The sequence below is a fragment of the Balaenoptera physalus genome, assembly GCF_965194825.1.
Source record: "Balaenoptera physalus genome assembly, chromosome: 17".
NCBI lineage: Eukaryota > Metazoa > Chordata > Mammalia > Artiodactyla > Balaenopteridae > Balaenoptera > Balaenoptera physalus.
Window position 1 is genome coordinate 52,381,847 of NC_138895.1, and position 25,465 is coordinate 52,407,311.

General features: G+C 41.8%; 1 protein-coding gene and 1 long non-coding RNA gene across 3 annotated transcripts in view; one reads left to right on the forward strand and one right to left on the reverse strand.

Moving 5' to 3' along the window:
• Positions 1-14,441, reverse strand: part of LOC309647241 — a 36,240-nt gene extending 21,799 nt beyond the window's left edge. The window contains exon 1 of the long non-coding RNA XR_014255883.1: positions 12,749-14,441. This is a non-coding gene — a long non-coding RNA (uncharacterized lncRNA). The remainder of the gene's footprint in view (positions 1-12,748) is intronic.
• Positions 3,367-14,979, forward strand: CTHRC1 (collagen triple helix repeat containing 1). 2 transcript variants are annotated; one of them, XM_082434342.1, is made up of 4 exons: positions 3,367-3,652; positions 8,475-8,696; positions 10,659-10,875; positions 14,448-14,979. In XM_082434342.1, the coding sequence occupies exons 1-4, from the start codon at positions 3,500-3,502 to the stop codon at positions 14,588-14,590; spliced, it is 735 nt and encodes a 244-aa protein (XP_082290468.1). In that variant the 5' UTR covers positions 3,367-3,499; the 3' UTR covers positions 14,591-14,979. The 2 variants fall into 2 exon arrangements, with proteins under 2 accessions (XP_082290468.1, XP_082290467.1); XM_082434341.1 differs by lacking the exon at positions 3,367-3,652 and adding an exon at positions 4,157-4,378.
• Positions 14,980-25,465: the final 10,486 nt, after the last annotated feature.

The following is a 25,465-nucleotide window of genomic DNA, read 5'->3' on the forward strand; positions in this document are numbered from 1 at the left end:
GGTTACCTTTTATGTCATAAGAAGGCAACTGTTAAAAATCAAAAGCTTCCAGCTATAGCCAGTTGATACATTTTGTAGACAGAACTCTGGGATGACTGCTAAGATTTCTGCCCTATGTTGTATAATCACCTCTGCTTGAGAATGAGCAAAACTGTGAATATGGTGGATGTTGCTCCCATGATTATGTTACTTTATATGGCAGAAGGGATTTTGCAGGCGAAATTAAGTTCCCTAATCAGTTTACTTTGACTTACTCAAAAGGGAGATTATCCTGGGTGAGCCTAACTTAATTGTGTGAGCCCTTAAAAGGAACTGCACCCTTCCTGAAGCCAGAGATTCAAAGTGTGACAGAGGATCTATGGAAGGGGGCTATATGGCATAGACCTGACAGTGGCTGCTAGTAGCTGAGAATGGTCCCCAGATAACAGACAGCAAGGAAGCAGGGACCTCAGTCCTACAATCACAAGGAAATGAATTCTGCCAACAACCTAAGGAAGCTTAGACGTGCATCTTTTCCCAGTCAAGCTTCCAGATGAGGACTCACCTGGACGACACCTTGACTTCAGCTTTGTATGACCCTAACCTGTGCTGGACTCATGACTCACAAAACTGGGAGGTAATAAATTTGTGTTAAGTCACTAAGATTGTGGCAATTTGTTACACAGTAATATAACAATAATACAATCAGTGCGGGGGTGTAGATTCCATTTGCAACAGCAGCGAAATACATAGTAGCCATGATAAAGAATATATGACCTATATAAGGAAAAATTTTACCTATGCATAAAATAGGATTTGGATAAATGGGGAGCTATATTATGTATCTAAATGGGAAAATTAAATATTTTAAAGATGTCACTCTTGAAGGAGTTTTTATGGGACTTCCCTGGTGGCGCAGTGATTAAGAATCCACCTGCCAATGCAGGGGATATGGGTTCGAGCCCTGGTCCGGGAAGATCCCACATGCCGGGGAGCAACTAAGCCCGTGTGCCACAGCTACTTAGCCTGAGCTCTAGAGCCCGCGAGCCACAACTACTGAAGCCCGCGCGCCTAAAGCCCGTGCTCCGCAACAAGAGAAGCCACCACAATGAGAAGCCCGCGCACCGCAACGAAGAGTAGCCCCCGCTCGCCGCAACTAGAGAAAGCCCACATGCAGCAACAAAAACCCAATGCAGCCAAAAATAAAATTGAAAAACAAAAGTTACTAACTGTATGAAAAAAAAAAACTCTATAAAAAAAGGCGTTTTTATGACGGATAAGAAATGCATTAATAGTTCACTAGTGGGACTTCCCTGGTGGTCCAGTGGTTAAGACTCTGTGCTTCCACTGCAGGGGGCACAAGCTCGATCCCCAGTCGAGGAACCAAGATCCTGCATGCCAGGCAAGACAGCCAAAAAATTAAAAAAAAATTTTTTTAATTTAAAAAAATAGTTCGATAGGAAAAAAAGTTAAATATTTGAACAGAAAATATGTAGAACACTTGGAAATCTTCAGGAAAGATCACTCTGGAAATAGCACCTAGGACTTTAATCCATAACCCCCAATGTAAACTAAAAATCTATAATGGTAGAATGGGTCTAAGTATTAAACCAAGAAAACTCAAATTCCAGAGGTAGTAAGAAAAATGACTTTGCAAACCCACAGAGGTATAGAAGTAAGCATAGAGAGAGCGAAGTTAATCAAACCCATAGTGGGAGTACTTTTATAATAATTTTAGGATCTGAGAGACAGGGTATGTGAAAGCCCTCTGTATGCTGTAAAGCACTTATACATTATTATATATTATCTTTGAAATATAGATAACAATATCTGGTTTACTTATCTTACAGTGTAATTTAATTAACTATGTGAATGTGTAGATTAAAAATGCATGGATGTTAACACAGGATTAGCTAATTGCTAATCTCGACCCCAAATTCACACAGAAAGGGACCATCTGAAGTCACTGGGAGGTAGTAGTGGCAGCAGTAACAGCAGCAAGAATTGTGGATAGAAGACAGACTCTGGTGGTGCCCTCGTCTCCTCTCCAGCCTGTAGACTGCTGCCACCACACTGGTTTGGCATCATCTGGGACCCTGTTCAGCTTTACACAGGGCCGGTTTCATGGGTGAGCAGCCCGTGTGGCTGCACTAAGACGGGTCCCATGCTTGGTGTATTGCTCTGTTAACACTGTCTTGAAATTCTTAATAATTTTTTAACAAAGGACCCTGAATTTTTATGTGCACTGGGCTCCACATATTATGCAGCCAGTCCTGGCTGTAGAACCCATTTGGATGTTTGTTTCTTCTGACAAACAGGAATGGAATTTACCTGAATTTAGGCACTGGCCCAGGAGTGAACATTCCTAGAACTGCCCTGAACTGCTCCCTTGCCAGACTGTTCCTTCTTTTTAATATCCATCTGTTGGGCCCACCATAACTTCCCAGAACCTGGCTGGGTCTGTAAAGAGAACCCTGCTGCGCTGAATTTGACCTCAGCATCAGCGCCATTCTGTTGGCAACCTCTATCGTCGCCAAGAGGTTGTGGTGTGGCAAGACTTCTGTCCTGCCTGACTCCAGCCAGTGGTGTATAAAGGAACTCCTGCTCCAGCCTGACCCTAGCTGGTGGGTGGCCTGGGTCTCTGAGGATGCTTTCTTCCAGAATGGACAAAGGAGGACAGAGGGGGTTAGAAAAAGCTAATTATCAATCAGAAGTCAAGAGTGACTGCTCAAAAGTGGACTTCTACCACTGAGTGTTGCCTAACCTCCCAAGCCTCAGTTTTCTCATCTGTAAATGGGGCAAGCAGAGGAGGTACCAACTTCCACAGTACTGCCAAGAGGCCAGAGAGTATGCGTTAAAGACTATGTGGTTCCTGGAGCTTTGTGTTAGCACTCTGTGAAGCACGGGTTCTTAATTATGTGGGTCATGGGCCCCTGGGAGAACCTGATGCTATCTATGACTCCTTCCCACCCCTTCCTAAGCGCCCCAGAAACGTCATCTCTCAAAAGAGCTCGCCCACGGTGCCAGGGTTTGACCCAGGTGTTCCTGGACCCAGGTGAAGGCACGGGCCTCTTCAATGCTCATTTCAACGGTGCCGTCTCCACTCGGTTCTCGAAGCCTCCACCTGTGGTTCACTAAACACGGCCACCCGCATCCGCACCACCCCTCCCAATCCCAATCCCCTCCCCCGCCTCTGCAGGGGGCTGATCCCAGCTGTCTGCACAGCCCCCGAGGGTCCGCGCGGGCTGAGCGGCCGCAGGAGGGGGCGGGCCCGGCTGTCGGCCCGCCCCGCGTCGGGCTCGGGGTGAGGGCTCCGACCTATGACGGGAGGGAAACTCCTGTGTCCGGGGGGCGGGAGGGAGAGGGGCGGGGGGGAAGCATGCGGCTGAAAGGCGCATTGATGCAGCCGGCGGTGGCCTCGGAGCGCGGCGGGGCCGGATTGTGATCACGTCCCGGCTCCCGGGTCGTCGCCTCCTCCTCCTCCTCGCCTGCTCTGCGCGTCCCGGGGCCGCCGCGCGCCATGCGCCTCCAGGGCCCCGCCACCGCCTCCCCGCAGCGGCTCCTCGGCCTCCTGCTGCTTCTGCTGCTGCAGCTGCGGGCGCCGTCGAGCGCCTCCGAGACCCCCAAGGGGAAGCAAAAGGCTCTGCTCCGGCAGAGGGAGGTGGTGGACCTGGTGAGTCCGGTGGAGGGGACAGAGCCCCGAGCGGGGACGGGGGAGGGGGTGTATGTCTTGCGTGCGCCTGGGGGTCCCGCTTTGTCTGAGTCTACGGGGAAGGAAGGACCTGGGCTTTGCGGGTAGTGGAGTCCTGGAACTGGCGAGGGAGACCGATATGAGAGGGCCATCGTGAACCAGAGATGCCCCACGGGTCGTGTGGGACGCCCCAGAGTACAGGGAGTCGCCCAATAATTTCTGACCTCTAAGCCCCCATCGATTCCCGGCCCCACCCCCACCCCCCAGGGATGGAGAGGGTTAGGGCTGCAATGAGAGTAGAATGAGGAGCTTGGGTAGGTTAGAACGTGGGCCAGGGAGCTGCCTGGGACACCCTGGACTAACTGACCTCCTGGGTGGGCCTGGGCCAGGGACTTGCAACGTGTCCGCTCTTGGGTCTGGTGGCCACATCTGCCAGCGGGAGAGAATAACAATCCTCACCCAACATCCGTCCAACTCTTTGTAACTTGATGACAGTGAGTCATGTTGGGTCATCTTTCTAGGGAGTATGGGCTGCAGTTTACTTTGTTGGACGACCACAGCTGGGCCAGGAATTGTTCAGAGGGTTTACGATCAGAAGGGGAAATGAAGGGGCCCAGCACTAACCCTCCAAGGACCCATTTCATTGTTCTGTTTAGACAGATGGGCAGCCCTTCCAGACACCCTGGGTCTTCAGCCTGTGACCACCAGGTAGGAGCATCACAGCTGAACTAAGGGAGAAGACAGTTACCAGGAGAGCAAATAAATAGCCCAAGTGCTCTCTGAAGGGGTAATCTATGGGAAGGTCTGTTTACTTAAAGCTCTTTCCTTCTAAAAGTCAACAAACCCAGTGAAGGGCAGAGTGGTTCTCTACCCTGGAGCAAGAGTGATCGTTTCAAAACCACCATATTCCTTGGCATATAATAAACTTCAATCTTTAAGCAGACAAATATGGGTTACAGGCATTGCAGGACATAAGAGGGGGCATTTTTTTGGATAAAAAACTGTTTCGAATTTGTCAAGCTGCCATTGTAAACTGAGCTAATAAGCCAAGCTCCCTGGCAGCTAGTTCTATGCCAGATTCAAAAGCTCTGTAAAAAAATTCCTGCCGTTCCACACTGCACTTTTTGGTGTGGTGCTATGTAATTTTGCTCCACAAAGCAGACTGTGTGTTCAGGGCTACAGTTCTATTTTTAGTGCCTAAATTGTTTAAAACTCTACCAAATGAATGTGGTTCATGTGCAGTCTGCATTTTATGAATCTGTCGTTATGATACACAAAATACCCCCTTTCCCTATAAAGCTAGCAACTTTTTTTCTTTCCCTCCAAGGATTTACAGTACCTGCGGTTTCCCACAACCCTAGCCCGACTTGGAAAACTTTATTGTGCAGCCTGGCTCAGGTGCATCCTGTAGATTGGATTTGGTTTTGCTGGGGGGAAAGAATCCACACAGTCATTAAGGTTTCAACAGATTCTATAAAGCAGCTTCTTTGTACAAGATCTTTCAAAGCCTTCCTTTCAAGCGTGCAACAAGCTCTGCCCCCTGGTGGCCAGTGAAAGAAACAGGGGTTCCTTCCGCAGGCATTCATGGAACCCCTACCTGATACTAATCATGTGCTGGGTTAGTGAAAGAAGTGAAAGAAGGCAGATGTAATACCTGTGGAACCGAATTCAGTAAAATTATGTGGTCTCTGAAATGCAGTTTTTAGATAAAAAGGTGAATAAAAATTCTCAACCATGGCACAATTGACTTTTGGGGCTAGATGATTCTTTGTTGCTTTGTTGTTGTTTGTGCATCTAGCATGCTTAGCCGCATCCCTGCCATCTACCCACTAGGTGCCAATAGCAACCTCTCCCTCCCAAGCTGTGACAACCGAAAATGTCTCCAGACATTGCCAGGTATCCTCTGGGGGACAAAATTGTCCTCCGTTAAGAACTGCTCATATATAGAAAAATAAAACTTTGCTCTGAGGGGAATAACAGTGAAAAAAAAAATCAAAGAATACCAGAAGTTGTATTGTTTCTCCCTTCCCACTTGAAATCTATGTGTAAACATTGCATATATCTGCTAGTGAAAGTAACCTATCTACTAAATGAAAATTAAAGTATATCTACTAAATTTAAATTTAAATCTAAATAAAATTAAAGTATATCTACCAAAATGAAAATTAAGTATAAAATTAAGCCAACTAGAATGTTTTATACTTTAGCATGTCTTTGAGTACTTTTGCAATTTTGTTAAATACGTTTCTTATTATTTCTCTGGCAGCAAATAAATAGAAGTGTCTTTTTTTTGTTTTCTTAAAGTCAGGAAAATGGCACTGGTCAAAGTCATAAAAATCATTTAGCAAAATAAAGATCAAATTGGTGATGTGAGAAGATTGACTGGCAAACATTAGATACATAAGGATCTTTCCTAGGCAGTGTCATTACTGTATTTAATAATATGACCATATCTAACCCTAGATGGTGAAATTAAAAAATAAGCTTTGTTAGAGAAATGCAAATCAAAACTACAATGAAGTATCACCTCACACCGGTCAGAATGGCCATCACCAAAAAATCTACAAACAACAAATGCTGGAGAGGGTGTGGAGAAAAGGGAACCCTCTTGCACTGTTGGTGGGAATGTAAATTGATACAGCCACTATGGAGAACAGTATGGAGGTCCCTTAAAATACTAAAAATAGAACTACCATATGACCCAGCAATCCCACTACTGGGCATATACCCTGAGAAAACCATAATTCAAAAAGAGTCATGTACCACAATGTTCATTGCAGCACTATTTACAATAGCCAGGACATGGAAGCAACCTAAGTGTCCATCGACAGATGAATGGATAAAGAAAATGTGGCACATATATACAATGGAATATTACTCAGCCATAAAAAGAAATGAAATTGAGCTATTTGTAGTGAGGTGGATGGACCTAGAGTCTGTCATACAGAGTGAAGTAAGTCAGAAAGAGAAAAACAAATACCGTATGCTAACACATATATATGGAATCTAAAAAAAAAAAAAGGTTCTGATGAACCTAGAGGCAGGACAGAAATAAAGATGCAGACGTAGAGAATGGACTTGAGGACACGGGGAGGGGGAAGGGTAAGTTGGGATGAAGTGAGAGAGTGGCATTGACATATATACACTACCAAATGTAAAATATATAGCTAGTAGAAGCAGCTGAATAGCATAGGGAGATCAGCTCCGTGCTTTGTGACCACCTAGAGGGGTGGGATAGGGAGGGTGGGAGGGAGATGCAAGAGCGAGGGGATATGGGGATATATGTATACATATAGCTGATTCACTTTGTTATACAGCAGAAACTAACACAACATTATAAAGCAATTATACTCCAATAAAGATGTTAAAAAAAAAAGCTTTGAAGTTATTTTAATATATAAGGAATCTTGATTTTTTGTTCTCACTGGACAGTATATTTATAGAGAATGATAGTATTAGATCATTTATACAAATAGGGATTGTTAAAGTAAAAATTTAAATGAATTGGGCTTGCGGTTTGAAGGGTCTAATAATGGACCAATTCAGGGATAGGCACGAGGATTAGGCAGATGGAGATCCAGCTTTACCACTGATGCAGCTGTATTGCTGTGGGTGGCTTATGGCTATGTGTGTTACCCAGCAGGTTTGCTAATGCTCTCTTCCCCAGTCCTAGTCCACTCAAGGGAGTGGACACACTTGCCCTGGGCCACTATCTCACATGGTCTTGAGGAAATAATAAGAATACTCATGGCTGACTATATACTATGTGCCAGGTACTGCTCTAGCACATTTTATGTATTATCTCACTTAAATCTCCTACAAGGTAAGAATCTTTATTATTTTTCCCCATATTTCAGTTAAGGAAACAGGCATTGAAATGTTGAATAACTTGCTCTATCTCACATAGCTAATAAATGGTGGAGCCAGGATTAAAATCCAGAGTATATGACTCTAGAATCTATCACTCAACTTCTACGTGATAATACGGCACCCCCCCCCCCAAGGAAAACAGAGATAATCCTAGCACTTAAGAGTTTGTTAGATTACTGCCACCCTATTAAAGACTAATGGTCACTTGCAATGAGATTATTTATTCCTTCTTCTTGGTGGGGAGGGCTGAGTGGGGTTGGAGGCCAGAAGTGTTCCAACACTTCCTCCACATGAAAATAGGGAGGAGAAGCAGGTGTGCTTATCCAACTTAGAGATATTGCCAGTGTAAGATAACTATTGAGTTAAGATTTTATTTTATAATTATATCTCTGAGAATTTATCTTAGGGAAATAATTGAAAAGAAGAAAAAAGCTACGTGGATAAAGATTTTCATTACAATAATGTTAACGATAGAAAAAAAATAGAAATAACGATCCCAAAATAGTGCAATGTTTGCATAAAATTGTAAAAGTATAATTCTGAAATCCAAGTCTCTTTACAATATGTAGGGTTAGAAGAAAAGAGCAGTATATCAAATTATGTCTACCTTAGAATACAGCCATTTAAAAATTGTGTATGCTTTTAATGAGCAGTAGAAAAAAGCAGACAAATGAAAACATTTTCTCTTCTTTGATTGTGTGTGTGTGTAAAGTCTGCAAAAAAAAAAAAAAGAATAGGAAAGAAATCCTAATATTTTAGAAATAAGTTTAAAAATCCGTTCTTTATATATAAAAAATAACTCATCTGGAACATGGGCAAGTGGTATGAAGGGATTCTTGACTCCAAGGCCTCAAAGTAAATGCAGTTCTGATCAGACTGAGTCTTTGAATCTTAAGTGAAGGGAGTTTTTCCCCCTTTCTTTTTTCTGTTGCAGTATAATGGCATGTGCTTACAAGGGCCCGCGGGGGTGCCTGGGCGAGATGGGAGCCCTGGGGCCAATGGCATCCCTGGTACCCCTGGGATCCCAGGTCGAGATGGATTCAAAGGAGAAAAGGGGGAATGCCTGAGGGAAGTCTTTGAGGAGTCCTGGACGCCTAACTATAAGCAGTGTTCGTGGAGTTCACTGAATTATGGCATAGACCTTGGAAAAATTGCGGTAAGTAAAGTCTGAATTATTTTAAAGTTGAAGTAAAACTTAAAGGTTTTCATAGTTGAGTGGTAATTTTAAGTGTGATTTTATTTTATTTTACTAAAAGACAAAAAATATTAAGGAATGGGTACCATGTGACTTCTAACTTAGAATTAGTGAAAACATTGATAACATTTCAGAATTAATTTTATAAAGCTATTTCTGAGATAAATGTATCACCATATTATTTTAACCCTAACAATACTTAAAATAACTTACTCTTTTTTTTTTTTTTAGTGGAAACAAAAAGGGAGAGCATAGGTGTCTGTGTTGGACAGTAAGCAACTTTCCAATCTTGTCCTAAAGTGAATTTAAATTAGTCTAAGAAATTCTGCTGTGGTTCAGATATAAAGGTGAAAAGAAATATCCAAGAAATTAACACATGATTGGAATTATCTAGAGGTGGGAAGTCCATTGGTATTTGTCCTTATTCTGGGTAGCAGGCCCAGCTTAAAATTGCTAAGCTTAAGAGAAGTAGAATGGACCAGAGATACACTACAATGACCATTTAAAATTATTCTGTAATATTTAGGGAGAAAAATTACTCAAAATAGCCTGTCTGGCAATGCATTTGGATTAATGACTCAGTCACTTTGATTAGTGTTTGCTTCCAAAGTAACTGGCAAGTCCACTGGGCTGGCACAGAGTTGAAGTTGGTGCCATTTCAAGCCTCTTTCTTCTTTTGTTGACAGACTCTGTACACGGTTCTATATCCACAATATATTATTCCTTGATATTAACCACTACTACCACCAGGCAAATAGAAGAGATTTTATTTTCATAAAGCTCTCAGGTTCTAAGTAGCAATCTGTGTATTATCCCTGCTCCTCTTTCAGCTCTTTAATGTCCGCTCTATTATCTATAAAAATGTTTGAGACTGTCTTGATTTGATTTCTGTGTGGTAGAATTTCCATATAGCTTCCATAGTTTGGTGACTGACCAGTTATATTTTCACACGTGATTTCTTAGAAAGCATTTTGTTAAAATGTTGCCTACTTCTTTAAACACCTGACATTGATAGACTGGTTGCTTATTTGTAGTTCATCAAAAGTTGCTGGCTGAGTTCTCTCTAAAAACTTGCCCTGTGGACTCTGGATTATTAATACAATATGTTTTCAAGTTCCTTTTAGCAGTGGTCAGAATGGGTTTGGGAGCCTTCTACAGGTAAAAGGTAGTAGGACCATGAGCCAATAGACAAACAAATTTTGCAAAGACCTGGGTCTTATCATTGTGTCATATAGGTAAAGACTAAAAACCCCACCTATGCTTTACTCCTGATACTGTTTTCTGTTGCTTAAAAAGAAACAGGTTAGGGACTTCCCTGGTGGTCCAGTGGTTAAGACTTCGTGCTCCCAATGCAGGGGGCCTGGGTTCGATCTCTGGTCAGGTGGCTAGATCCCTCATGCCGCAGCTAAAAGATCCCGCACAAGGCAATGAAGATCTCGCATGCCTCAACTAAGACCCAGCGCAGTCAAATAAATATTAAAAAAAAAACAACAGGTCAAAGTAATATATATGGGCAGTGCTAGTCTAGAATGTAAGTTCCATGAGGGCAGGGATTCTGTGTTGTTTACTGTTGTATCTATAGTATCCAGAACGTAGGAAATAATTTTGGAATAAAAAGAAAAGTAAATATATAGACTGTTTTGGTCTAAAATACTGAAGACTGGCTGTTTTTGGTAAAAACTGAAAGATACCCTCAATGGCGTGAATAATTCTAAGAAAGCCATAATTCTATTTTCTTAGAGTTTCTAATATCAGAGTCTCTTTTCCATTTGCAGAGAACTGCTTTCCCTCTGTAAAAGCTAAGCTTTTTAAATGCAGTTTGGGGAAAAGGATAGTTAAATAAAATGCACAATACAATCTGAAAGCATCTTTTTAATTAAAATTGAAAATGCTAATTAAACCCTATCTCTGTGTTTGTGACAGGAGTGTACATTCACAAAGATGCGTTCGAACAGCGCCCTAAGAGTTTTGTTCAGTGGCTCGCTTCGGTTAAAATGTAGAAGCGCATGCTGTCAGCGTTGGTATTTCACGTTCAATGGAGCTGAATGTTCAGGACCTCTTCCTATTGAAGCCATAATTTATTTGGACCAAGGAAGCCCTGAACTGAATTCGACAATTAACATTCATCGCACTTCTTCTGGTACGTAGAATGGTGACGTTGCAGAATGTGCCTCAGATCTTTAGAGACTAAAGAAGTCATAGTTTTGAGTCCACTATCATGGTAGGTCATAGCAAGCTTTCTGTGCATAATTCTCCATCCTGGTTGCACTTCAGAATTTCTTATAGATCTTTTAAAAACTATGTGGATGCCTGGGTCTCATCTCTGATCAACTGAATCAGAATCTTGGGGTAAGACCCCAGCAGCTGTATTTTTTAAAAGATCACAAGGTTGAAAATCACTGAGTTAGATGAAATGGCGAAATAGCCAATAATGCCGTAGAGCAGTGGTTTTCAACCTTAGCTATACCTTGTGTTCAACTGGGGAACTTTAAAAAATCACCGTGCCTGGGTAACACTCCTCCATGAAGGCTGACTTAACGGGTCTGGTTGCACCCCAGGCAATGGAACTTCCAAAGTCTCTCCTGGTTATCTCAATGTTCAGCCAAGCTTGAGAACCACTGGCTTAGATTGATAAGAAGGCTGATTTCTCTGCCTTGTTCTTTAAAAAGGGAGGTACAGTCTGCTGCATTTGTAAAAGAGAACATTTCTATATTGTTCCTGCATTCTCTGTTTGCTTCTACCTCCTATAAAAGAAACGACATAATTAAACCAGTGGTCACTTAAGCTGTTAAAAAAAAAAAAACCTTGGACTTCCCTGGTGGTCCAGTGGTTAAAACCCTACGCTCGCACTGCAGGGGGCGCGGGTTCCATCCCTGGTCAGGGAAGATCCCGCATGCTGTGCGTGGCCAAAAAACCCCAAAACTATTGGGTTTTTTGTTTTGTTTTGTTCTGTTTTTGTTGAGTTTTTTGGGGTTTGTTTTGCTGTATTTTAAGGTTCATTGAAAGAGTTTAGAAGCTACCAAAAAGTAGAAGGGGAAAAAACTACCTGTTAATGTCATCACCCAGACACACCACTATGAGTATTTGGCTGCCAGCTATTTTGCTTTCTTGAGTTGCTGTGTGGCAGGAGCTGGGAGTGTGGCACACCATAACACAACACATGCCGAGAGAATCACAAGGTGTCGATAGCGATAGCTTCATTTCCCTGATTTCTTGAAAGGATTTCTCATGAATCTTGTACTTAAAAATGTCAGAGGGAAGAGAAGAGATCCCCTCACTGCTAACCAGAAGAAATATTTCAGCATTCTTAGGGATCAAGTCAGATACTGATCCCCCAAATTAATAGAGCACATTTATCCCTAAGAAATCAAGGGCATCCCTTCCATTTTCTTCCTCAGATCCCCACAATATCCTCAAGATGTAAAGAAGATACTTTAACCCCTTCTCTCTGCACATAGAGGAGGTCCAGGGAAATAAAGTGTCTTACCCTGAACAGTCGACTCTGTCCTGGAGAGCAGAAACCAGAGCCCTGCTCTCTTGTCTCCCAAGACAAGGTTTGATCAGATGAAAAAGCCTCTTCACTAAGTTCTGTGCTATAAAGGAAGAGGTGCTTTCCATCTGAGAAGCAGTCACTAAAATTTTTTAAATCTGGGTATAAAATACAAAATTTGACTAGGAAGTGATATGTGTTTAAATAGTAGTTGATATAAGCAACTTACTTTCTATTGTAGTATCTTTAAATGTGTGTGTTAATATCTTGCTATAATGTAAGCTCTCAGGCCTAGGAACTGTGACCTATACATACATATACTTTGTAAATTATTTAACATAGCATTTCCCAACCATGTTGTGGAAACTTATTTGGTGTGATCAGTTGGGTAGAATGTCAGAAGTAATTTGTTATTCATAACAGTTTTTGTCTTAAGATGAGTTAAAGGTTACCTCTATAATAAATTCACTTTCCCTCGCACACTGATACTCTTTCTTGAGGGAAAGGAAAGGGGTGCACTTACAGTTTGCACATCAGAGGATGACATTAAGCCTTGGATATGTCCATGGGAGTTTGACATACATTAGGATGTCATCTTCTTACCTGGATCTAGGAGGAAAACAGGTTGAGAACCCCTAATCCAACATAGTTTAAATGCTTAATAAGCTGCAATACTACCTTATCACAAAAAAAATGTTCATTCATTCAAAAAACATTATTTCATTTGTTAAAGACCATGAAGTGACCACTTGACTCTCCCCGTCCCGTGTGAGGCTGACACTAAACGCAAACTTGTCTGACGTCCTGTGGGATGAAGTGAACAAATTTTTAGGCCGTGGATGTCAAGACCTTGGGAGAACATGAGGATTTCCAGGCTCTCTCACCTGGCATGATACCGAGAATTCTAGATTAAATGGGATTGTGGGCACGCACTGCTTAGTTCTCCCAACTTTGAAAGGGGCCTGAACCAGTCACAGGTCCCCAGATTCAGAGGGACTTGCCTTCAATTCACTGATGTCACAGCTGGTGGAAGCAGATTGCTTTAGGCCTGCAACCCCTGGCTCGGTTCAAATGCACTAACCTTAACCAGATAGGAAAACTAACCAGTCACATGCGGTCATCCCTACCCTACTTATATGTAAGAACCCGTTTTCTTAAAGAATGTGCCAATCTGCCAACCTTTTCCCCCTGACACAGACGTCAAAGGGGTTGTACCTTTTGCCTATTAAAATCAACACTGGGGGAATTTTTTTTTAATGTTGGAGAAGAGCCTTGATAAGAAGGAATGCAACTTATATATATTAGTATGTGAAAGTCGAGAGGACCTGTGAAAAGGCACGTGTTTATAAAGCATAAAAACACAGAGGAAAAACAGGATTTACTTAGTTTTTTGTTTTTTTCATGGTGAGGAAATTCTGGATTGAAGGACTGTTATAATGATTACACTAGAATTTTCTTTTAATGTTATAAAAGTCCTTTTTTCTTCTAGTTGAATACCATCAAGTGTATACAGGTAAGTGTTGGAAAGGGCTTTCTTTACAAAAGACTTACATATCACGTCGAAGTCTTGGCTTTTAAAAGTGTAGGCTTCCTTTGTTTAGTCAAATAAATTGCTTTTTTTGTTTTAGGTCATCTCTGTAACTAAACAAAGTCTCCCTTTATGATTAAAACCTCTAAGAAAATTCCCCGTGAAGCTTATTTCATAGAATGGATATGTATAATCTTTAAAAAATATTTATGTGCTAAGAAAAAGAGAACTTATCTGTATGAGACCTTTATTAAGTATTAGCATTTTTTAAAATTAATTAATTAATTAATTAATTTATGGCTGTGTTGGGTCTTTGTTCTGTATGAGGGCTTTCTCTAGTTGCGGCAAGTGGGGGCCACTCTTCATCGCGGTGCGCGGGCCTCTCACTATCGCGGCCTCTCTTGTTGCGGAGCACAGGCTCCAGACGCGCAGGCTCAGCAATTGTGGCTCACGGGCCCAGTTGCTCCGCGGCATGTGGGATGTGGGATCTTCCCAGACCAGGGCTCGAACCCGTGTCCCCTGCATTGGCAGGCAGATTCTCAACCACTGCGCCACCAGGGAAGCCCAAGTATTAGCATTTTTAATTCCCTGTACATTAAGTAGATTTACCCTAGCTTGCTAAAGTAATACAGTTGAGCTAAAGGTTTTTGCTTTTTGTTCTATAGAGATCTGTAATTCTCACCTTGTTTTGCAGTGGAAGGACTCTGTGAAGGAATTGGTGCCGGACTAGTAGACATTGCTATCTGGGTTGGAACTTGCTCAGATTACCCGAAAGGAGATGCCTCTACGGGGTGGAATTCAGTGTCTCGTATCATTATTGAAGAGCTGCCAAAATAAATCCTTTTGTTTTTGTTCCCTACCTCTCTTGTATTATACCTTTGAATGGTTCATTTTAGTGACCCCTTATATAATTTTTATGTGTACATCTGAATGAAAAAACAAAATTAAATGTGTTTACAGACCAAAGTGTGATTTCACACTGTTTTTAGATCCAGTATTCATTTTCCTTCCATCAAAACTGGTTTTGGGATTTTTGTAGAAAATTAAAATACTTTCTCCATATTCCCATTCCCTGAACCTATAATTTGGAATGTTATTGCGGTCTCCGTTTCTTTCCTGTTCTCTTAGTGTAGCACTTTTTAAAATATAAAAGCTACCAGCCTTTGTATGAGTTGTAAATGTTCAGAATTGTTTTATATCTGTGAAATAAAACTTATTTCAAACAACTTTAATATCTTTAACGTAATTGCCACTAAAATGAGGGTTTCTGGTACTTTATATCTGGAAAGTTGAGGATAAACCTGATTTTGTATTTATCCGTTTAACAATCATGTTTTAAATTTAGTACATGTATAGTCCTGTTCCATATTTTGAGGGATTCAAAGAGAAAGGGATATTTATGTGTCAGGAAATGCACTAGCACTTTACAAATTTTATCTTAATTTAACAAAGAGTAAAAAGACGGGGACTCTGGTCTCAAATTGCTTACCATTTGGTAGGGAAACTAAGGTACACACAAAAATAACAAATCAAAGATTAATATGTTGATTGTGACAAAAGTTGTTGAAGAGGTGGTATAATTCAAAGAAAGACCTATCACTTCTGGCTGAGGTGATCAGAAAGAATTCATGATGAAGGAAGTACAGGTGTAAGACTGATAAAGTTAAGTAAATCCTGGGCTTGACTTGGAAGTGTCAGTATGAACTCATAAGGTATCCTAAATAAAGCTATAAAACAATTAACAACAGAAACTCCTAGCTTTGTTTACTGAAAAGACCTAGAAATAATGACCAAACTAGTAATGCCTGGATTGTGATCTCTATATACCATTTCCTACTAAAAGGAACTAAGGCTCCTTGAAGAGATGGGTGATTTCAGCTCTGGGGCAGGAAATGTACAAGATGAGCCTGGAACATCTTGGCAACTATGAAAGACGACTCAACAGGATCCAAGAGCCAATGTGGATTGGTTCTCACTGGCAAAGATGATACGATTTAAGCATCAATGACGATAACAACTGGAATGGTTTGAAACACATCAGATATGTTTAAATGCATGAGTTCATAATGATATTAAAATAAAATTCATTGGTCAACTTAGAGGATGCCAGGAAATCAACTTGTTACTTTGAAATTTGGGGAAAAAAGCAAAGCATTTGTTCTGCTTTCTCTACATGAACTGTATTTCTGGGTAACCAAATTGTTGATGAAGGAAAATTTCTCTATAGAATGTGTGTGTGTGTGTGTATTTTATAGTAATATATATTGGTATAGATAACAAATGAAGAAAGTGATGGGATATCACTCTTTTCAACCCTGCATGATTTTAGGGCTCTAGCAATGATCATCAATGACTGATAACATTCCAACATGAAAAGAAGACTATGTGCCCCCTAAGGAAAGCACATAACACTACCCAAGAAGTTGTTTTGCAAGAAAGAATCAAACCTGGATCTGATTTAGCCTCCAGATACAACCGTTAAATTTTAGGCAATACAGGGGATAGAAGAATATGTTCATTGACATAGGATTATAATCAGCAAATCAGGACTATGGAAAACTTGAAAGACAACTGGGTTTCTTCAACAAATATACTGCAACAAAGGAGAAAAAGGAAAACATGGATTAAAAGAGATTTATTAGGTATTAACTCTTTTTGGTGTTTGGACTTTATTTGGATGCTTGAGATAGTTCAGGACATTTAAACATAGATATTTGATATAAAATGATTTTGGGTTTTGGTGTGAAGTAGTATTGTGGTTATTTTAAAATGGCACTTATATATTAGAGATACAGAAATATTCAAGATAAAGTGATATGATGTCTGGAATTTGCTTCAGAATAACCTGGAAAGGAAAAGTGGGTGAGAGGGGGTCTAGATGAAATAATGTTGAAGATAGGTAGAAGTTAACCAAGATGGGTAAAAGTTGTGACAAATGGGGACTGGGATTAAGGACATATTGAGTGGAGACCAGAACATTAGTTAAGACCTCTTTGAATTGGCACAGACTGTGAAGGTATTTGTGTCCCATGTGAATGCCCGCCAAAGGACATCAACTGCACAGGAGGCTCTTAATGATGAGGTGGACAAAATAACTCGCTATGGATGTGAGTCAGCTTCTTTCCCCAGCACTCCAGTGCTAGTTCAATAGACCCCTAAACAAAGAGGCTGAGGTGGCAAGGATGGAGGTTATGTATGGATTCGACAACATGTAATTTCCCTTACTAAGGCTGGCCTGGCTAGTGCTTCTGCTGAGTGCCTAATGGGCCAACAGAGAGTCCAACCTTGAGTCTCTAATATGGCATCATTCCCAGGGGGACAAGCCAGTCACCTAGTGCAGGCTGATTACACTGGACTTATGTCATGGAGGGGCAGAGGTTTGTTCTCGTGGAAATAGACATATATTCTGGATGCAGATTTGTCTTCCCTGCCCTTAATGCTTCTGCTAGCCCTACCATTCATGGACTCACAAGAATGCCTTATCCACGACCTTGCATTCTAAACAGGATTGTTTCTTATATATATATATATATATATATATATATATATATATATATTTATTTATTTATTTATTTGGCTGTGCTGGTTCTTACTTGCAGCACGTGGGATCTTCATTGCCGCGTGCGGGATCTTTAGTTGCGACATGCAGGATCTAGTTCCCTGACCAGGGATTGAACCCAGGCCCCCCTGCATTGGGAGCACGGAGTCTTAACTGCTGGACCACCAGGTAAGTCTCTAAACAGCATTGTTTCTGATCAAGAAACTTCATATCACAGCGAAGAAGTGCAGCGATAGGGCTTGTCCCATGGAATTAACTCGTCTTTCCACATCCCCCATCACCTGGAAGTGACTGGCCTAAATGAAAGGGGAAATGGCTTACTGAGGACTTATTGATGGTACCAGTTGGTAGACAACATCCTGAAAGAATGGGGTTCTGTCTTACAGGTGCACTATATGCTTTGGATCAGAAAGCATCACATGGTGTTCTCGCTCCTATAGCCAGAATACAAGTGGCAGAAGTGGAAGTGGCTTCTCTCACTATTACATCTTATAACCCATTTGCAGATTTTTGCTTCCTGTCCTGACAACTTTGAGCTCTGCTGGTTTGGATATCTGAGTATCCAGTAAGGGAATGCTTCTGCCAGGGGGATACAACAATGTTTCCACTGAATTGGAAGATGAGACTATGTATTTAAAACAACAGAAATGCCTTTATCCCATTGGTTCCTGTGGGTCAAGGATCTAGGCACAGGTTAGCTGAGTACTCTGCTCAGGGTGTCACCGTGCTGAAATCGAAGTGTTGGCTGAGGCTGCAATCTCGTCTGGGGCTCAGGGTCCTCTGCACAGGTCATGTGCTTGTTAGCAGAACTCAGTGCCTTGCAGCTGCGTGATTAACGTCCCTGTTCTCTTGCTGTCAGCGGGGGATGGCGCTTAGCACCTGGAGGTCGTTCTCAGGACCTTGCCATGCGGCCCCTCCTATCTCAACACGGCTGTTTTGCTTCCAGACTAGCAAGAGAACTCTTCTGCTTTCTTATTGTTCTGAAACATGTTTTTATCTTTCATTTAACATTAAGAACATCTTTTTTGTTGTTGTTGTTGTTGTTTTGGTGGGATTTTTTTGGTTTTTTTTTTTTTTTTGGCCGCTAGTGCGGCATGCAGGATCTTAGTTCCCCGACCAGGGATCGAACCCGTTCCTCCCTGCAGCGGAAGCACAGAATCTTAACCACTGGATCACCAGGGAAGTCCCAAGAATGTCTTTTCATGTAGACGAATGTATGTTTACCTCATCCTCGTAAACAGCTACACAGCATTCCATTATAGTAATAAAATAGATCATCATTTATTTAGCTAGACCCTAGTGACTGATTGTTAACATCGCTTTCTATTCCCACTGTTCCAAACAATGCTGCAATGAAATTTCCTTGCACACACAGAGTATGTCCTGGGGCATTTCTGCAAGTGTGCCTGTAGGGCAAATTATCCCTGGGTCCAAGAGGAAGCACGTTTCAAATTTTGATATATTACTGACTTACCCTCAAATATGACAATTTTCACTCCTGCCCATAGTGTTGGAGAATTTCTGTTCTCCCTACCCTAGCCAGCATGGGATATTATGAAACTTTTTTTTTCCTTCCAGTTTCCTTGAGACATAACGCATAATTATGCACGGCATAATGATTTGGCTTAAGTACATCTTGAGATGATTATCACAACAAGTTTAGTGAACCTCCATCATCTCATATAGATACAAAATAAAAGAAATAGAAAAAAAATTTTTTTTCCTACTGATGAGAACTTAGAATTTACTTTCTTAACAGCCTTCACAGATAACATACAGCAGTGTTAATTACATTTATCATGTACATTACATCCCTAGTACTTATTTCTATAACTGGAAGTTTGTACCTTTTGACTACTTTCATCCGCTTCCCCCTCCCCTCAATCCCCACGTTTAGTAACCACAAATCTGATCTCTTTTTCCATAAGTTTGTCTGTTTCTTTTTGAAACCTAATTGACCTACAACACTATGTTAGTTCCTTTTGTACAATATAGTGATTCGATATTTCTATACATTTCAAAATAATCGCCATGATAAGTCTGCTTGGCAACCAGCTGTTTGATTTCTGAATCTACGACTCTGTTTCTGTTTTGCTGTGCTTGTTCATTTGTTTTGTTTTTTAGATTCCACATATAAGTGAAACCGAACAATATTTGTCTCTGTAAATATCTTCTCTCATTCAGTAGGTGGCCTTTTTTTTTTCGTGAATAGATGTTGAATTTTGTCAAAAGATTTTTCTTCATCTGTTGAGCTGATCATATGATTTCTATTCTTCAGTTTGTTAATGTGGTGTGTCACTGATTGGTTGGTAGATATTGAACCTCTTTCATCCCTGGAATAAATCCCACTTGATCATGGTGTATGATCCTGTTAATGTGTTGTTGAATTCAGTTTGCTAATATTTTGTTGAGGATTTTTGCATCTGTGTTCATCAGTGATATTGGCCTGCAATTTTGTTTTCTTGTGTTCTCTTTGTCTAGTTTTGGTATCAGGGTGATGCTGGCCTCGTAGAATAAGTTCAGAAGAGTTCCTTCCTCTGCAATTTTTTGAACTAGCTTGAGATGGATAGATGTTAACTCTTCTTTAAATGTTTGGTAGAATTCACCTGTGAAGCCATCTGGTCTGGGATTTTTTGTTTGTTGGGAGATTTTTTATTACAGACTCGATTTCATTCCTGGTCATTCAATCTGTTCATATTTTCTACTTCTTCCTGATTCAGTCAGGAGATTGTACCTTTATTGGAATTTGTCCTCTTCTTCTAGTTTGTCCACTTTATTGACATATAGTTGTTCATTGTAATCTCTTATGATCCTTTGTACTTCTGTGGTGTTTGTTGTAACTGTCCCTTTTTGTTTATGATTTTATTTTGGGGGGCCTTCTCTTTTTTTCTTGATGAGTCTGGCTAAAGGTTTATCAATTTTGTTTATTTTTTCAAAGAACCAGGTCTTAATTTCATTGATCTTTTCTATTTTTTTTTTTTTAGTCACTATTTCATTTATTTCTGCTCTGATCTTTATATCTTTCCTTTACTAACTTTGGGTATTGTTTGTTGTTCCTTTAGATGTAAGGTTAGATTGTTGAGTTGATATTTTTCTTGCTTTCTGAGGTAGACTTGTATCACTATAAAATTCTCTCTTAGAACAGCTTTTGCTGCATTCCATAGGTTATGGATTGTGTTTTCATTTTCATTTGTCTCCAGGTATTTTCTTATTTCCTCTTTGATGTCTTCAATGACCGATTGGTTGTTTGGTAGCATATTGTTTAGCTTCCACGTGTTTGTGTTTTGGGTAGTTTTTTCCTTGTAGTTGATTTCTAGTCTCATAGCACTGTGGTCAGAAAAGATGCTTGCTATGATGTATGGTCAGGCCCTCAAGATGGCTGTTCTCTTGCTCTCTGTACCTCCCCTGATCAACCAGTCCCTGCTTTACTCACATGACTCTCTAATCCTCTTAATTATAGGGCTTAATTAGTAACTGCCTACCTACTTGCCCCCTGCCCCAGCTGCTGGTTTCCCTGGTAATTGATGAGCTAATCTGGCATCAATTCACCCTATAAATGGTAGCCGCCTTCTCCCAGGAGTGGTGAGGGTTGCTTCCGTGTCCTGTCTGCTGTCTGCCACGCACAGCGAGGTGTTGCTCCAGGACCTTGCTTCATGTGTAAGTTTCTCTTCTCCAATAAATCCTTGATGTCTCTTGTTGCTGTCTCTGGGTGAGAAAACTCCTGGGAGCTGAGATGTCAGGACATAAGGATGGGAAACAGAAAGTTGTGGAGGTGATTGCGAGGAGGCCGTCTACTAGCATGTGGGGCCTTGTGCTAGCTGTGTACCATGAGAGGTGTCTTTTTCTTCCATTATGTTGATGATATCCTGTTAACCTCAGTCTTTTTCCAGTTTAAAAGTAGCAGCCCAGTGCTCCTCGTTCATCTGACTGCACGGGGGTGGCTGGTGAATAGAGACAAAACTCAAGGACCTGGATTATCTACAAAATACAAGCATACCCCTGACCTACCACCCCTAAACAATTACAGACACAGGCTTTAGGGATATGAATTCAGAGACAGACTTGTGAATTGAACATGGCCCATTACCCGGGAGCGTTTGGCTGAGGTCTGTGGCAGCAGCAAAATAATAAGAGTGCCCTTGGGGCTTCTGGTCCCAACTATGGAAGGGGGCAGAGCAATGATAGAGTGTGATGGAACAACAGCTATATGCAGTCTATGATACATTACAACAGGTGGAAGACATTACAAAAAAACTACCCGATTCTTTGAGCATGCAAAAAACCACTATTCATTTGTATGCAACATATAGGATCCCCGTGGACATCGATAGTGACCAAGGAATCTACTTTATTGGCCATGAAGTTCAGGAATGGGCCGATACAAAGGACATACACGGGCATTTCCACCTGCCTTACAACCCCACTGCTACCGGGCTAAGAAGAGACTACTTAAACAACAATTGAGATGGGAAACTCACTCTTAACATGTGGACACATCCCAGGAGCGATTATCCCAGTGCCAACGCCATGTTAACCCGGAGGTAACTAGTCAACACCGTTCGAGTTCAACTGTTGACCACCGAAGGACTGTTTCCAACTACAGGTCAGGACAGCAACTCATTTTTGCCCTTCACAGGACCTATCCCCAGGGGAACATATTATAAATAGCCCTTAGGACTGGCAGGTAAGTCCTCAGTGGTTTGGGTTTGCTGTCTCATTGGGGAATAGGATCAGAAAGGTTTACAGATTTACAGATTTCACCTGTCTTCTACCCAGCCCCACCTCAGATTACTAAGGTAATTAATCCAGGCCTCTACTGTAGAAAGGCACCATTATACTAACCCTGTGCACTGTTACACCACCTCTCCAGTATTCGGCACTGGCTATGGAGACTGAGGGTGGGCAGGTGGTATGGTATTGCAGGCGAGGACAAAACGCTTAGACAGGAGTGGCATTACCTCAGAATGATGTTACTGCTTGTATTTTGCTTAACAGTCATGATCTTCCCTATATTGTGCCTGTTAGACATCTTGCATCTTGTCCTACTCTGAGTGAAGGGAATCTGTTTGTGGACTGGGTGACAATGGTGGCCTCACTGAGAAATGAGTTTGATTGCTGGCTCTACAGCAAAATGCCATTGTCAACCTCTGAGAGTCCATGAAAAATTGACTTGATAAGCACCTGGTTCCAAAGCTTGCCCAACTGTTGGACTGTCTGTATTGCATTTGTGGTATTTGGTTGCAGTTGCACTTCTACCTACCTGTCCTCAGGGATATAGCAGAAGAAGTATGAGCCAAGATTATAGAGGTCGTACAGGGTATGTAAGGGTGGAGTGTTTGACCAGGTCATTCAAGATGATTGTCCTCTTGCTCTGTATATCCCCTGCTCAGCCAGTACCTGCTTCACTCACATGACTATCCAATCTTCTTAATTATAGGGCTTAATTAGTAACTGCCTATGTGCTTGCTCCCTGCCCCAGCTGCTGGTTTCCCTGGTGATTTATGAGCCAACCTGACGTTAATTCCCCCTATAAATGGTAGCCTCCCTCTCCCCCGAGTAGCAAAGACTGCTGCCATGTCCTGCTTGCTGTCTGCCACGCACAGTGAGGTGTTGCTCCAGGACTTTGCTTCAGGTGTGTAAGATCTCTTGTCCAATAAGTCACTGATGTCTCTGTTGCTGTCTCTAGGCTCTTTCTTCAGTCTTGAGGCTGGCAACTATGAGGCTTGCAGGCCTGTGGGGTGCAGCCCAACAAACGATTTTAATCTTCAATTTACTGTGACTTGTCTTGTGGCCTAACATGTGATCTATCCTGGAGAATAGAACTTTTGCTTTTAAAAGATTTGCCTGATTAGGTAGGTTGGACCCACCCAGGATAATCTCCCTTTGAATTATAGTCAACTGATTAGGGACCCTAATTACATCTGCAAAATTCCTTTTGCCATATTGTTCTATAATCATGAAGGTGATATCCAATTGTATTTACAGGTCCCTACAATGCTCAAAGGCAATTACACTGGTGTTTACCCCAGGGGGCAGGAATTGTGGGATCCATCTTAGAATTCTGCCTACCACAGGCTGGCCCCCTGGCCATCTTACACTCCTTATACCACTGAATCAACAGGTGAAAAAGGTTAATCTACTGGTGTTATGATCTCAGTTACCGCAGGATATTGCTTGCCTTTATAATGGAAGCAAGGAGGATTTTTTCTGGAACCCAGGAGATTTTCTGAGGTTCCTTTCAATACTTCCATGCCAACAGTAAAGATCAATGGAAAGCTACAGGAACTGGAAAAAGGCAGGACAATTGAGGATTCAGACCATTCAGAAGGGAAGGATTGAATCATTCTACCAGTAAAGAATCTGGAGCTGTGGGTTCTGGCTGTGGGCAGGGAAAATAAGGAATAAGTGGGTGAAGGTGGAAGCTATAGACGTCAACTCTGACCTCGTGAATAACTACAGAAACCAGGACTGGTAGCTTTGCATATTTTCTGTTATATGTATGTGTTTATTCTAACTTCTCCTTCCCATTTTAATTTTATATAACACTTGGTGGAGGTCAACTTTACAGTGTAGTCTTTAGTGGGACCTAAGACTGAAATTGAGGCCTAATTAATATAGGCAGCAATGGATTCAATGACCGTTGAGGTTTTGTGTTTTACTTGGGGGAAGGGCAAGAACTTCACTTATCAGAGGGTTAGCTGTTTCTTGCTAAAATGTAGTTTCTTTGTTGGGCAGGCGTTGAAATGTGTGTAGAATGGTGCATATGAAAGCTGAAAAGTCAAAGGGGTAGACTGAGCTGGTTATGAACTTATTGCTTCCCAGTTCTAAATTCATTCTCCAGTTGCACACCCAGAGTGCTCAGTCCTTTGCCTTGTAGCCCCACCCAGGAGGCTTGGTGATCACCTTGCTGCGGTCTTAAGAAGCACACCGCATGCTTCTGGCTTCATGCTGTAGCAACCCACAGCCCTCACCACACACACTCCCAAGCATGACCAGGCCCGACTTTTCTGCCCCCTGCAGGGCTGTTCCTGAGACCTTTCCAAGGTGGACAATGTCCGCTCTGGCTTGGCACCTGCAGAAACATCCCAGCTTCCTCAGCAACCTGCTTACATGCCTTGGCTTGCCTGTGTCCTAGGTGATTGTTTCCTGTTTATCAGATGACCCTAAACCAGTTCTGGCACAGGCAACCCAGCAAACATTCTCACTGGCCAGTGGTCGTCTGCAACCATACCTTCTCCAAAATTCAATTAACTATCAAGTTAAGAAAAAGGGAATTCTGTTGGAGCCAAACTGAGTATTATAACCCGGGAAGCAGATTCTCAGAAAGCACTGAGACCTCTTCCACCTGTTAGAAGTTGAAGGCATAGACTTATACGTTTTTGAGACAAAGAATCATACATCAAAATGACATGCTGATATTTTATACAAAGTTCACCAAAGATACATAGTCCAGGTAAGCACATACAAAGCGAGCAGGGAGTCACGGTGACCCCCTGCAGAGCTGGGAAAGAACACTATTCCTTTAAGAAGTTACATTGCTAGCGTCAGAAGAAAGAAAAAAAGTTGAGCAGGCACTCCCACCTTTGAGGAGCTCTGCTTAACGTGTAATGCAGATGCACACTGGACATTAGGGAGGGAGAAGGCCCAAACAGAATTTTATGTTTAATTTTTTTTGTCCTGCCTTTAAATTTTATTCTATCAGAGGTATGAATGACAGAGGGGAATCCTCTTCCAAGCTTGCCTTTCCTTGGTTACTCTCCCTGTGCCCTAGGGTACTGTTAAGAGCTCTCAACACGCAGTCATCCCTCAGCATGAGCAAGGAATTGGTTCTAAGGCTCCGCCCCCCCCACCCCCAGTCCCCTGCGATTGCTGAAGTCTCTTATATAAAATGGAGTAGTACAGTCTGCCCTCAGTACCCCGGGGCTCCGCATTGGAGGATTCTGCATCCGAGGATTCAATCTACTGCAATTCAATTTACAGTTGGTTGAATCCGGGGTGCAGGACCCATGGATACAGAGGGGCAATTGTATTTATTTCACTCTATTATAGCGTAACAATTCTGGTTAAATTTACCGTGTTCTGTCTCCTGGTTGGACCTAGATTGGTAGCGGTGTGATGACTTGCTTGAGTTTGGGACAAAGAAGTGAGCATGA

Coding starts and splice junctions, on each gene's coding strand:
- CTHRC1 (XM_082434341.1), top strand. CDS start 4,172: ATGTTGGGTCATCTTTCTAGGGAGTATGGGCTGCAGTTTACTTTGTTG. Junction 4,379..8,474: donor CTTCAGCCTGTGACCACCAG/GTAGGAGCATCA, acceptor TTTCTGTTGCAG/TATAATGGCATGTGCTTACA. Junction 10,876..14,447: donor CATTCATCGCACTTCTTCTG/GTACGTAGAATG, acceptor CTTGTTTTGCAG/TGGAAGGACTCTGTGAAGGA.